The sequence below is a fragment of the Nyctereutes procyonoides genome, unplaced genomic scaffold, assembly GCF_905146905.1.
Source record: "Nyctereutes procyonoides isolate TBG_1078 unplaced genomic scaffold, NYPRO_anot_genome, whole genome shotgun sequence".
Taxonomy (NCBI): Eukaryota; Metazoa; Chordata; class Mammalia; order Carnivora; family Canidae; genus Nyctereutes; species Nyctereutes procyonoides.
In genome coordinates, this window is record NW_026575025.1 from 9,119,503 (window position 1) to 9,132,342 (window position 12,840).

General features: G+C 57.0%; 1 protein-coding gene across 2 annotated transcripts; it reads left to right on the plus strand.

The window, feature by feature from the left end:
• Nucleotides 1-402: 402 nt before the first annotated feature.
• UNC93B1 (unc-93 homolog B1, TLR signaling regulator) lies at nt 403-10,608 on the plus strand. Of its 2 annotated transcripts, XM_055315090.1 has the most exons (11): nt 403-585; nt 790-931; nt 1,473-1,626; nt 4,444-4,605; nt 4,827-4,959; nt 5,262-5,355; nt 5,939-6,063; nt 6,457-6,639; nt 7,147-7,420; nt 9,272-9,390; nt 9,922-10,608. In XM_055315090.1, exons 1-11 carry the CDS (start codon nt 490-492, stop codon nt 10,252-10,254), a joined length of 1,815 nt encoding a protein of 604 aa, XP_055171065.1. In that variant the 5' UTR covers nt 403-489; the 3' UTR covers nt 10,255-10,608. The 2 variants fall into 2 exon arrangements, with proteins under 2 accessions (XP_055171065.1, XP_055171066.1); XM_055315091.1 differs by lacking the exon at nt 403-585 and having other exon boundaries at nt 832-931; nt 1,352-1,626.
• Nucleotides 10,609-12,840: the final 2,232 nt, after the last annotated feature.

Below are 12,840 nucleotides of genomic sequence, written 5' to 3' on the forward strand. Positions count from 1 at the left end.
CGAGTGAGAAAACTGAGGCATAAAGTGGAATGAATTCCCAAAGTTTTAAAGCCAGGAAGCGGCTGCGTGGAGATTCGAACTCACACCACGAGTCTGGGAGGCCGAGTCCTGGCTGCACAGGCACCCAGGACACGCCCCTCCTGGCCCCGCGCGCCCTGGACACGCCCCTCCTGGCCCCGCGCGCCCTGGAACGCCCCTCCTGCCCCCGCGCGCCCTGGAACGCCCCTCCTGGCCCCGCGCGCCCTGGACACGCCCCTCCTGGCCCCGCGCGCCCTGGAACGCCCCTCCTGGCCCCGCGCGCCCTGGAACGCCCCTCCTCCCCCCGCGCGCCCTGGACACGCCCCTCCTCCCCCCGCGCGCCCTGGACACGCCCCTCTCGAGAAGGCGGCCCGCAGGGCGGGGGCAGGTCCCGGCCGCCCGGAGGAAGTGCCCTGCCCGCCGCTCGCAAGCAGAGGGGCCGCCGCCAGTGCTCCAGCGGGGTCTCGGGCCATGGAAGCGGAGCCGCCGCTCTACCGGGTGGCGGGGGCTGCGGGGGCGCAGGGCGATGAGGACCGGCTCGGGGTCCCAGACGGGTCCGGGGCTCCGGTGAGCGGGGACGGGTCTATGAGGGGGTGCAGAGCGCGGGGGCCTCCCCGGCGAGGGTGAGAGACAGCCCCCTAGGCGGGCCGTGCGGGGCGCGGGGGGGCCGGGCAGCGGGTGCGGGGAGGGGGGCACCCGGAGCCTCCCCGGCCGGGGTGCGGTGCGGCCCTGGGGCCTTGCCCGCGTGCGAGCGCCGTTCGTGCCCCGCAGCTGGACGAGCTGGTGGGCGCGTATCCCAACTACAACGAGGAGGAGGAAGAGCGCCGCTACTACCGCCGCAAGCGCCTCGGCGTGCTCAAGAACGTGCTGGCGGCCAGCACCGGCGGCATGCTCACCTACGGCGTCTACCTGGGTAGGCGGCGCGCCCTGGCCCGGCCCGGCCCGGCCCGGCCCGGCCCGGCGCTGGGGGCGGCCCCGCGGGCTCCCGCGCTAGAACCCACGGCTTCCCGCCCCGGCCAGGGAAGGAGAAACCTTAGGGGCCTCTTCCCCCCTTCCTCTTTCACTTCCCCAAATGACCCCTAGCAGCTGCTGCTGCGGCCCCAGCACATGAGTCAGGGTCCCTGTGCAGTGTCCCTGATTCCCGGCACGAGCCTTCGTGAGCGTGCGGGCGGGGACTGGGTGCCCTGGGCAGGTAAGCTGCCTTCCAGATCTGGAGCGCTGCACGTGTGTGTGTCGGAGGGGTGGGTGGTGGTGTCAGGGGTGAAGTGGGGCGAGGGTCTGGATTCAAGTCGCTGTCGCTGCCGCTGACAGGATGCTTGCTTGGCCCCATCAGGGCAGCCCTCTCTGTTCTCAGGGGCATTGGAATCTGGGACTCCTTCGGTGACTGGAGTTCCCTTCAAGCTCGTGTGCCAGCAAGTCAGGCTGCCCCCTCCATGGCTGCTCCCTATCCCCAGGCCTCCTGCAGATGCAACTGATCCTGCACTATGATGAGACCTACCGTGAGGTGAAGTATGGCAACATGGGCCTGCCGGACATTGACAACAAGATGCTGATGGGCATCAACGTGACCCCCATCGCGGCTCTGCTCTACACACCTGTGCTCATCAGGTGCGAGGCTGCTGTCCACAACAGGGCTGGTCTTCAGATGTTGAAGGGGCATAAGGGCTGTTGCCCGTGGTGTTCCCAGGGCAGGAAGCTGGGGAGAAGCCTTGTCTACCTGGTGGGGTGAGAGAGAAGGGGAAAACCTGAGTTTGGGGAAGGAAACAAACTTCTCCTCAGGGCATATGTGCATGTGACAACAGAAGTTCACTCCTGCTCCTTTCCTCAGCTTGCCCATGACCCACATGGCATTGTCTTTATGTCTGCCCCCCCCCCCGCCCCGCCCCATGGCCTGGAGCTACAGTGAGTGACTTTTGGGATCAAGGCTGTGGACTCTCTGGAGAGAATGTGACAGCCAGCAAGACCCAGGCTCCAAGTCCAGCCTTATCAGCTGTGGTCAGTGTTGAGGGACATTTCTCACTGAAAAGGAAGGGCCCCGCAGGTGCCCCAGAGGGTTGACCCTGGACCTGAGCCTTGGAGGCATCTGTTCCAGGCTCCTGGCCAGTGCATAATTCCCCTCGACAAGTACCCTCCCCACCAGGAGGTAGGTCTCTGCTCAGATGAGACCCAGAGACTAGCCTACAAATTAGATGAGTTTTAGTTCCTCTATCTTAAACCAAACCCCCAAAACCAACCAAATAAGAAACAAACAAAAAAAACCCTCCCAACCCAAAAAACCCCAAACTCCTTTAACATAATTGTACAATCAGTGTTAGAATCATAACTGAAATCAGAAGAAACAAAAACCTACCCAAGCCCTCCAGTAAATCAGCTGTTCATCATCCCACTAGCCCATATAGGTAACATTTATGTCCTTGTCACCAGAGCATGTGCAATGTTCACTTTTCCTTTTCTTTCTTTTCACTGTGCACATCTTGGCCTGCTCCTCAGTCTTCACCCCAAGGACCTTATGAGGGTAGCATCTTCTACCTGGGCACAGGTAGTGCAGCTCAGAGTTGGACATTCACCTTACCCCCTTTGTGCAGATTCACTTTGAGCTTGTAGCTCTTCTCCATTTTTTTTTAACTTTATTTATGATAGTCACAGAGAGAGAGAGAGAGGCAGAGACACAGGCAGAGGGAGAGGCAGGCTCCATGCACTGGGAGCCTGACGTGGGATTCGATCCCGGGTCTCCAGGATTGCGCCCTGGGCCAAAGGCAGGCGCCAAACCACTGCGCCACCCAGGGATCCCTCTTCTCCATTTTTTAAAAAAGATTTTATTTGTTTGAGACAGAACAGGAGCAGGGGGAGGGGTGCAGGGAGGGGGAAAGGGAGAAGCAGACTCCCTGCTGAGTGCCCAGTAGGATACCCGGAGTGCATCCAGGGATGCTGAGATCATGACCTGGGCTGAAGTCAGAGGCCTGACCCACCAAGCCACCCAGGCACCCCTAGTTCCTTCCTTCTTAAAATTAAGAAACAAAAAATTGCTCTAAGTTTCTAGCAGTGGCCTTAGCAGATTAGAGCTATATGAAAGGCTTTACGGCTCTTGAATCACCTTGATAATAACAGCTAGCTTTTATTTTGTTTCCAATGTGCTAGGCACTTTGTAAATGCTACCTCATGCCCTATGATCCGAGGTAGGTGCTCTAGCAGACACAGAGAAACTGAGACATTCCACAGCTTGCCCACCAGGCCCCACAGGCAGCACCTGGCAGTCTGAAAGTTTGAATCCCTTACCCCAAGCTTGCCCCTTGCCCAAACTACCGGACTAATTTTCTTTTTCGTTTTCTTTTCTTTTCTTTTCTTTTTCTTTTTCTTTTTCTTTTTCTTTTTCTTTTTCTTTTTCTTTTTCTTTTTCTTTTCTTTCCTTTCTTTTCTTTTCTTCTTTCTTTTCTTTCTTTCCTGGACTGATTTTCTAAAGGGCCATGCCAATCTGCATGACCACAGGTTGTATGCATCATTTTTTAAAAGCACAAGCCTCACCAGCAGTGAGGGTTAGTATTTTTACTTTTTGCTCGTTTACTCCATCAAGATGTACAGTACATTTTTTGTGACTTACCCTCCCCAAAATAGATCAGAGTGGGCTGCCTGTCTGTTTATGCCATGGCAAAATATGGATAAGGACTAGGGACTTGTAACTGAAGAGAGAGTAATTGTATCAGAAAATTAGGGTTGTTTGTCTTTGAACTTCCTGGAAACCAAGGCAAAGAAAGGAACTAATGGGCACAAATACTCAAAACACCCCAAAGCTCCTGGTAGTGGTTTTCAGCTTGACGAGCCTCCATGCCCTGAATGGGCCCTTATCTTGTCACTACCTTTAAACACAGTGTGACATTTTCTCAGAGTCAGCAAGGCTGTAGTCCTAGGAGTCAGTGGGGCAGAAGCTTCCCAAATGACTACAGTGGACTGCAAGAGCGATGGGCAGGGAGGAGGTCCTGGGCCTGCCTCTGACCCTTCTCAGGTCCTAGTTTCCTTGCCCCAGTTTGGCTTGTGTTCTGGGTGCCCTGACGTCCCAGCACATGAGAGTGGATGGAGACCGGGGGACTGGCCAGCCAGCCCAGAACACAGATGACGGCCAGGTGTGCCCACAGACCACTGACTTGTGACTGCTCCCCTCTTATCTCCTTTCCTTGCAGTGGCCATGAGAGGCTTGTGGTTTGGGTTCTGTGCCCACATTAAGCGGTGAAAACCTGAGTGTGTGGATACAGGGCTTCCCTGAGACCATCAGCAAGTCCACATCTCTGCTATTTCATTTTAGGGCCCCTGACTCCAAGGCCTGGGATTGCTCCCTACCTCACACCACTTCATGAGCTGTGGCCACTCTGGTTTCAGGCCACAGTAGTCTCGGTAGGCTCATGGTCCCAGCATCCTTCCCACTGCCCACAGGTTTTTTGGCACCAAGTGGATGATGTTTCTGGCTGTGGGCATCTATGCCCTCTTTGTCTCCACCAACTACTGGGAGCGTTACTACACCCTTGTGCCCTCAGCTGTGGCCCTGGGCATGGCCATTGTGCCACTTTGGGCCTCCATGGGCAATTACATCACCAGGTGAGTCTGGTGGGCAACAAGGTGGGAGGCTGGAGACCTGGCTGAGTCTCTGCTGCATTGCCAACCTTATCTGGGGGACCTTGGGCAGCACTTCCTGCCTTTTGGGTCTCAGTTTCCCCATCTATGAGACATAGCACCCTTATGGTGCACCCCTGGGTGCAGGAAGCAGAGACCTGTTTAGAGAATGGACTGGGGGAAGCTTTCTCTCCTCTGTGGTTCAGGATGGCTCAGAAGTATTACGAGTACTCCCACTATAAGGAGCGGGATGAGCAGGGCCCCCAGCAGCGCCCGCCTCGGGGCTCCCATGCACCATACCTCCTGGTCTTCCAAGCGATCTTCTATAGCTTCTTCCATGTGAGTACCACCTATGGGGCCACTGAGGGAGGGTATTCCAGGACCACATTCTAGTTTTTTCATCCCTCTAGTCCCACTGCCCTTTCTTGAGCCCACATCTGGTTATTTACCTCTAGTGACTGAGATCTCATCCCCTCCCTGTGCAGAAGAAAGTCCTCCTGCATTGGGCACTCCCTCCTGCCACCAGGCTGCCCCGGGAAGTGGGAGGGCTCCTGTTCTGCCAAGGCTGCACCCAGACCCCTTCCAGGTTCTGTGCCCCTACCTGGTTCTGAGCCCATGCCAAGCTGCTCTCCTGCCCACAGCTGAGCTTCGCCTGTGCCCAGCTGCCCATGATCTACTTCCTGAACCACTACCTGTATGACCTGAACCACACACTCTACAACGTGCAGAGCTGCGGTTAGTCCTCATGGGGTGGGGTCCCCAAGGTTTGCTTGCCCCTGCCATTGAGTCATCCAGCAGACACTAGGCTCTTTAAGAGCACCCAGAGAGGATGCCCTTGCCCGCAGGTTCAGGGCTGAGAGCCTGGTGGCCCACAGCTCTCATGGGCACAGCATAGGGCCCTATAGGAGTATGCAGTTAGAACATTAGACGTGGTCTGGTGGGGACAGAGTGCATCAGGGAAGGCTGCCTGGAAGAGATGCCATCTGGGCTGAGGCTTCTGGGGATTATCTCTCAGTGCCATGCATACCCTCAGAGCTCAACCACAGCAGGGTGAATGTATGGGGTGGTGGGGGGGAGTGGCGGCCCCCCTCCAGCCTCCAGGCACTAGAGCATGAAAGGGGGGAAGGTGCTCCTCTCCTTGCCACTGGTCTAGCCCCAGCGGCCCTCACCTCCACACTGCTCCCCAAGTGAACCCTTCCTTTGCAAGCACTGTCCTCGCCCACCACCTCCAACTCTCCCCTCCACCTGCCCTCCTTGCTCCATTTCTTTGTGGTTGAGTTGACGGTGTGCTCGATTCCCCGTCCCCACTCGCCTCTAGGTACTAACAGCCAGGGCATCCTCAGTGGCTTCAACAAGACTGTTCTGCGGACGTTACCACGGAGCGGGAACCTCATTGTGGTGGAGAGTGTGCTCATGGCGGTGGCTTTCCTGGCCATGCTGCTGGTGCGCCCGGGATGGGGTGGGGCGAAGTCAACGAAGTCTGGGGACCGAGGAGGGGAGAAAGGGGTGCGATCTGGGTACGTTGCTGGCAGCCTGGGCAAGGTTATGGCTTGGAGTCCTGGTCTGAGCTGGGAGCCAGGCCTGAGCCCTGGGGAAGGGGGTCTGAACCTAGGACCCAGGCCAGAGGCTTGGGACTGAGCCTGGATTTGGAATCCCAGAGGCCAAGGGTTAGGGAACCAAGCCCGGTCCAGGGTGGAGCTGGAGACGGGGTCTGAGAGACTGGGCTGTGGGCCGAATGAGGGTGGGGGCGTGGCCACCTCCTGGAGGCGGAGCTGGGGGTAAGGTCGAGGCCTGAGCTCCGGGGGTGGGCCCGGCGCTCAGCAAGCGGGTCCGCAGGTGCTGGGGCTGTGCGGCGCCGCCTACCGGCCCACTGAGGAGATCGACCTGCGCAGCGTGGGCTGGGGCAACATCTTCCAGCTGCCCTTCAAGCACGTGCGCGACTTCCGCCTGCGGCACCTCGTGCCCTTCTTTATCTACAGCGGCTTCGAGGTGCTCTTTGCCTGCACTGGGCTCGCCCTGGTGAGTACCGCCTGCATAGTGTCGCCAGATAAAACACAGGGCTTCCAGCTGAATTCATATTTCAGATAAAAGATGAGTAGGTTTTGAATACATGTCTTAAGTATGACAAGGGCGTCCCAGATATTCCCCTCCCTCTTTCTTCTCTTCCCTGGCTTCCCCCCCACCCCTCGGCTTAGGCAAATTATTTTAAGCTCTCTGGGCCTCAGTTTCCTTATCTGTGAAGTGATTCCAGTAAGGATGCTTACTCCCAAAGGTTCTAATACAGTTGGGACGGAATGAGGCCCATAAAGCGTGTGGTTCCATGCCGGGCACAACCTTGGTATCTGGACCCTGTCAAAGCCTTTTCTCTAGCCTGTACCTTCAGAACCTTCCCATGCACCTTGGAGGGAGTTCATGAGGGGGCCCAGGGAGGACAGGGTATGACCCAGAGACTTCAGGTGGGGAGGGCTAGAGCCTGGGCCAGCTGACCCCTAACACTCACCCTCGTCCATCCCCCCCCCCCCCCAGGGCTATGGTGTGTGCTCAGTGGGACTGGAACGCCTAGCCTACCTCCTTGTGGCTTACAGCCTGGGCGCGTCAGCCTCCTCAATCCTAGGCCTGCTGGGGCTGTGGCTGCCACGCCCAGTGCCTCTGGTGGCTGGGGCTGGCCTGCACCTGCTCCTCACACTTGGCCTCTTTTTCTGGGCCCCTGCACCTCGGGTCCTGCAACACATTTGGATCCTCTACGTAGCAGCTGTCCTCTGGGGTGTAGGCAGTGCCCTCAATAAGACCGGGCTCAGCAGTGAGTACACCCATGGGCACTGGGATGGCGGGGGACCCTGTGGTTACCTCAGGGTGGTTGGGGAGGAGCACAGAACTTCCAGGGACAGACGTAGAACCCCATGGGTATACTGGGGATCTGTTACGGTGGAGGTAGGTGGGGATCCCTGTAGACACTCCAGGAGTGGAAGGAAGTTCCATGGACTGCAGGGACAGATGGGGAGGGCTGTGGACACACAGGGGAGTTGCATGCCATGGACATCCTGTGGACACCCCAGGGTGGGCTTGGGGCCTCATGGACACTGCAGGGTTAGTGTGAGGTCTTGTGGCTACAAGGAATAGGTATGGCGCTCTGTGGGCACCCCGAGGGTGAAAAAACACATGGGGAATACTTTGCTTTCATACCTATGCCCACCTTGGCATAGTTTTCATGGCACTGGGAGCAGATTGCTGCTCCGTGCTCTAGGGAGCATGGGCAGCAGTGGGTGAGCCTGTCCACACTCCAGGGTGCAGTTGCAGACAGGGCCCTTTTCTGGAGAAGAGCTGGGAGCAGACATGGAGTCCCAACACCAGTCTGCCAAGTGGCAGAGTCCAGGCCCTGAGTCTGGGCTGATGGGGTGAGAGCATTGGCCAGTAGAGCTCTGTTTGCAGAAAGAGGGGTGGGTCAGAGTTCAACTGTGTGATCTCTCTGCCCACAGGTGGGCATATGCCAGTGACACATAGCTGGGACATGCAGGTATCGCTCTTCAGGTCTTCCACACCAGGATCTATTCTGATGGGCCAGTGCTATTAACAGTTTTGAACATCACCCCGGAGGTGTGGTGTGGTAGGGCATGCCCACTGTGGGCAGGGCAGGGGCTGACTCAGGTGCTCCCACCATCAGAGAGGCATCTGTACTTGTCATAGGGCAAGGAGCCCCAACCCTGGGCCGTACTCCCTTGGCTGTTGCTCAGAGGCAGCCGGCTCTGGGCAGCATCCAGCCTGGGTAGCTTGGGCCCACAGTAAGTCTGGAACTGGGTCTTGACCTGGCATCCCCTTCTGCCTGCCCAGCTCTGCTTCCTGCCTCTTCTGAACCATGGAGGCTCCATGTCCCTTCACAGCAGGCCCGAGGGGTAGAGTCATACTGCAAGGCCTTAGGGTAGGCATGTTAATGTCCTGAGTGACAGGGGAGGGTACAATTTGCCAGATGCTATATGGGCTTTCTCACATTAAAATCACAGAACACAACATAATATGTGTCATCTCATTTTATGAATAGGAAAACTGGCCATGGGGACTTAACTTGCCCTGAGTCATCCATAGAGCCAACATTTGAATCTTCATCTCTATAGGAATTCTCTGCACTTTATAGTCCTGGGAGTAAAATCTGTGTCTCCTGACTTCCTGTCCGGTGCTCCTTCTTCCTACCGCAGGGAGGATTCCTTGAGAAATAGTTCAAACCTCCCAACTTCAGGTTTGATTTGCAGAAAGCTTGTTGCTGTAAGCAGTTTGACCTCCCTGAGCCCTGAGTGAGGAGAAACAGCCCTCGAAGGCCTGGCATTATGCATCTGTGGTCCGAGAGAGGCCAGGATATGATTGCCCATTGAGCTTGCCACTTTTGAGGCCACACATATGCCCCAGAGTGAGGCCCAACTCTACCTCCCGGCAAGGTTCCTGTTGTGCCTCCACTCAGCATCCCAGGCACCATAACAAACCAGGGCTTCCATGAGGGGGCAGGCCAGGACCTGTTCACAAAGGCTTTCTGGGAGCTCCAAGGCCAAGGGCTGAGATCAGCCCAGTGCTGGGCTTAGGGTGGGTCGCAGGTGGGAGACCAGCCACTCTGGGCTCCCAGATGACACCTCTCCCCTTCCTGTCCTGTCCTGCTCACCTGCAGCACTCTTGGGAATCCTCTATGAGGACAAAGAAAGACAAGACTTCATCTTCACTATCTACCACTGGTGGCAGGCAGTGGCCATCTTCACCGTGTACCTGGGCTCAAGCCTGCCCATGAAGGTGAGCCTTAGTGCTGGGAGGAGGGCCTCTGGGGCGTTAGCAACCCACGTGGCAGCCCCCCAGGCCACAGATACTTTCTGAGTGCCCACTGTAGCCTCACAGTCCCCAAAGGGCTCCAGTCTCCAAGGTCTGGTCCTATGTCAAACCCACTGAGTGGCTCCTAACCCAGCACCTTCTTACTGCCTCACTTCCCACGGCCCTCAGTTTACCCATCTCTGAAGAGGTTCAAGTTTTTCTTTCCTTGTGGGTGCCCCCGCCCCACCCCCGCAGCCACTTTGTGGGTAGTTTGATGACCTGTTCACAGGGGTCAGCTCTGAGCTGAGTGTGGGAGAGGCTTTCTCCCTTCCTGGCCTGCGGGGGGTGGAGGGAGGTGGGGGGATGGGGTGGGTGGAGGGCAGGCTTCCTCTTGTCCTCTGCTCCCTCCCACCTACTGGTGGGTGGGTTTAGCAGGTCCCACCAACATTGGAAAAAGATGAAATAGAATAGAGGGGCTGACCCGCGAGTCCCCTGCATCCGTGTCTGTGCCCTCAGGCCAAGCTGGCGGTGCTGCTGCTGACGCTGCTGGCGGCCGCAGCCTCCTACCTGTGGATGGAGCACAAGCTGCAGCGGGGCCTGGTCCCGCGCCAGCCCCGCATCCCACGGCCGCAGCACAAGGTGCGCGGCTACCGCTACCTGGAGGAGGACAACTCCGACGAGAGCGACGCGGAGGGCGAGCACGGCGGTGGCGGCGGCGGCCTGGGGGACGGTGTGGAGGAGGAGGTGGCACCCGCGGGGCTCCGGCCCGGCCCCGAGCCAGGCGGCCTCGGCCGCCGACCCTGCCCCTATGAACAGGCCCTGGGGGGCGACGGGCCCGAGGAGCAGTGAGGGGCCCAGCCAGCTCACCGGCCTCGGTTTACCGCGTCTCAGGTCGGGGACCCTGCAGTGCACCATCCTCAGGAAGGACCTTCTCCCCGGGGTGCGCGTTCAGGAACCGAGCCCAGGCCTGGGGCTGAGAGAGAGCACAGACGACCCCCCTCCTCCGGGGTCTGCTCCCCACGACCACGCCCAGGCCCGAGAAGTGTCGGGGTCCTTTGCCGAGCTGCCCCCCAACCCCGCCCCAGCGCTGCCCTCCTGCCCGCTCTGCAGGTGTGCCACAGGCTTTGCACATCCTATCCCCACGGCCCGTCTAGGGGCATGACTTTTTATAGAAAATGAGAAATAAAGAGGTTTTGTATTGTCCTGACTGGGAAATGTTAGGCTGTGGGGGTAAGGGGAGCACCCCAATGTGTGCCTGCGGAGCCTGCTGGGCCACTGATTTCGGACCCCTGGACTCCCGTCAGTAGGGGCAGAGGGGATGATTGTCTGAGCTCAGGTGTACTTGGCCACTGTCCTCTCCCAGCTATGGCTTCAGCAGCTGTGCTCATGAGAGACACAAACCCCCTACAGCCTGAGGGTGCCCCTTTCTCCATAACCCCAAGGGAGGGACTGAGACCACACTGGACAGGGTTTGAATGCTTGGGTAAGGACAGGTAAGAGGGCCACAGGAGGGTCATGGAGTCCCTGACTGTGCCCCAACAGATCCTCTCCTGGGGCCACACCATTCCTCACTCCCCACACCCCCTCCATTCCTGAAGACCAGGTCGGGTCCACACCCACTTCAGCATTAGGTCTCTCAGATTCCACCACTCGTAGACGGTGGCTCTCCTTCCTCCTTTGCCCTTCATGGACCTCACTTGAGTTTCCATCTAGGAACTCCTAGGGAGCCCTAGAACCAGGCTCTGTGACCTCAGGCAAGGGCCCGGCACATCAGAGCCGTAGGTGCCTTCTTGGTAAAGTCTGTCTCTGTAAATCAGGAGTGTTTGAAATTGCTGAGTGCCGTAGCTCCAAGGTATCCAAGCCCTGTAGGTAACTCACAGGAGTGCAGAGGACCTTAAATTTTCTAAAGTTTGGAGGCAAATAGCATACCATATATCTGTCCACCCCAAGCAAACTGCTAGGTCTAGGTGGCTCACAGGTTCAACATTAGATCACACTGCATTCCCGTCATGTTATAGCTCTGAGAAGCTAGGTTTCCTGTGGTTTGGGGGATAAATGAAAATCACCATGGACCAGGAAATGAAGCTGGGGAATCCAGTCTGATTTTGAGGTGTCAGGAGCTTGCCACCACACAGCCGATTGGTAAGTGGTAGTTTTAAAGAATGAAATAAAAGTACTGAGTTTTTTCCCTACTTATGTGCATTTTATTTCCTAAATGACCACTAGGTTGTTAGAACATATTATTTGGACCTAAGATAATTGGTTAACAGAACTATTAGATATTTCTTTTGGCCAAGAAGCGCTGTGGAAAATTGCTGAGGCATCAGGCATGTCAGGACCTGAGAATGTTGGGCACCCCCTGGGTTAGCACAGGGCTGGCACGGAGAAAGCCCTCAATGGATATCAGCTATTGTGTATCTGTCGCAAGTCCCTCACTGGACTTTGGGGCACCCCTTGCCCAGAGGACTAGCTGCATTCTTTCTGAGCCCAGTACTAGGGAAGGTGAAATCTATGTTTTGTGACTCCTGAGAAGGGAGCCCCCCTCCCCAGGCCAGTTACCAGGTTGTCTTTGGCAGATTCTGGGGTCCTGCGGTCATGAAGGACTGGGAAGACAGCAGCTCTAGCCAGGGCCACAAGTCCCCTCACCCAGCCCTCCGAGCAGGTGGTCTGGACGCTCAGGCAATTGAAGATTGGAAAACTTCCTCCCTTACACTCAGACTTTCACTGACAAGCAGACCAGAAAGTGTCACATCATGTGACCTGTAGTCCGGGTGAGTGCCAGCACTGCCTTTCCGGTTCCCTATCAGTTCCCTATCAGCATGGAAAGGAAATTTCTCTGGCAGCACGTGTCACAACATGCTCCTGGCAGGATTCCAGCTAAACTCCAATCAGAGCTAGGCAATCAGACATTTCGATAATAAGCCTCTGAGGGCAGGACTGGGTGCTCTTCAGGGGAGTGTGGGCTGCAGGATGTGCTGGGCAAACATGGAGACGAGACAGGAACAGGTCTACAATCTGTCAGAGTCCAAAGTCATTTCTAACACCCATTTGAATACTAGGTAAAGACTCTGATGTTGAACAGATGGGAAGGTGGCCCAGGAACATGGAGCAGCCACTCGAGATGGAAGCATGGTCTCTGATCACGCTCCTGGTGGCAGGTGAGTTCCCCATTAGTAGACTTCACACACCCCCTTACTGCTCCTGGAGCATGGATGAGACCCACACGCTGTCATATGACAGTCAACACACACCCAAATGTGTCAGGCAACACATGAAGGCAACAGGCAGATACACATTACAGGTACTATATATGTGCTCACACACATAACAGGCCACACCCATGACAAACGACACACAGTGCACCCAGGACAGGCAGTGTAACTGCTCATGGCCGCAAATCCCAGCAGGCTGGCCCTTTGGAGGCAGGGCTAATTG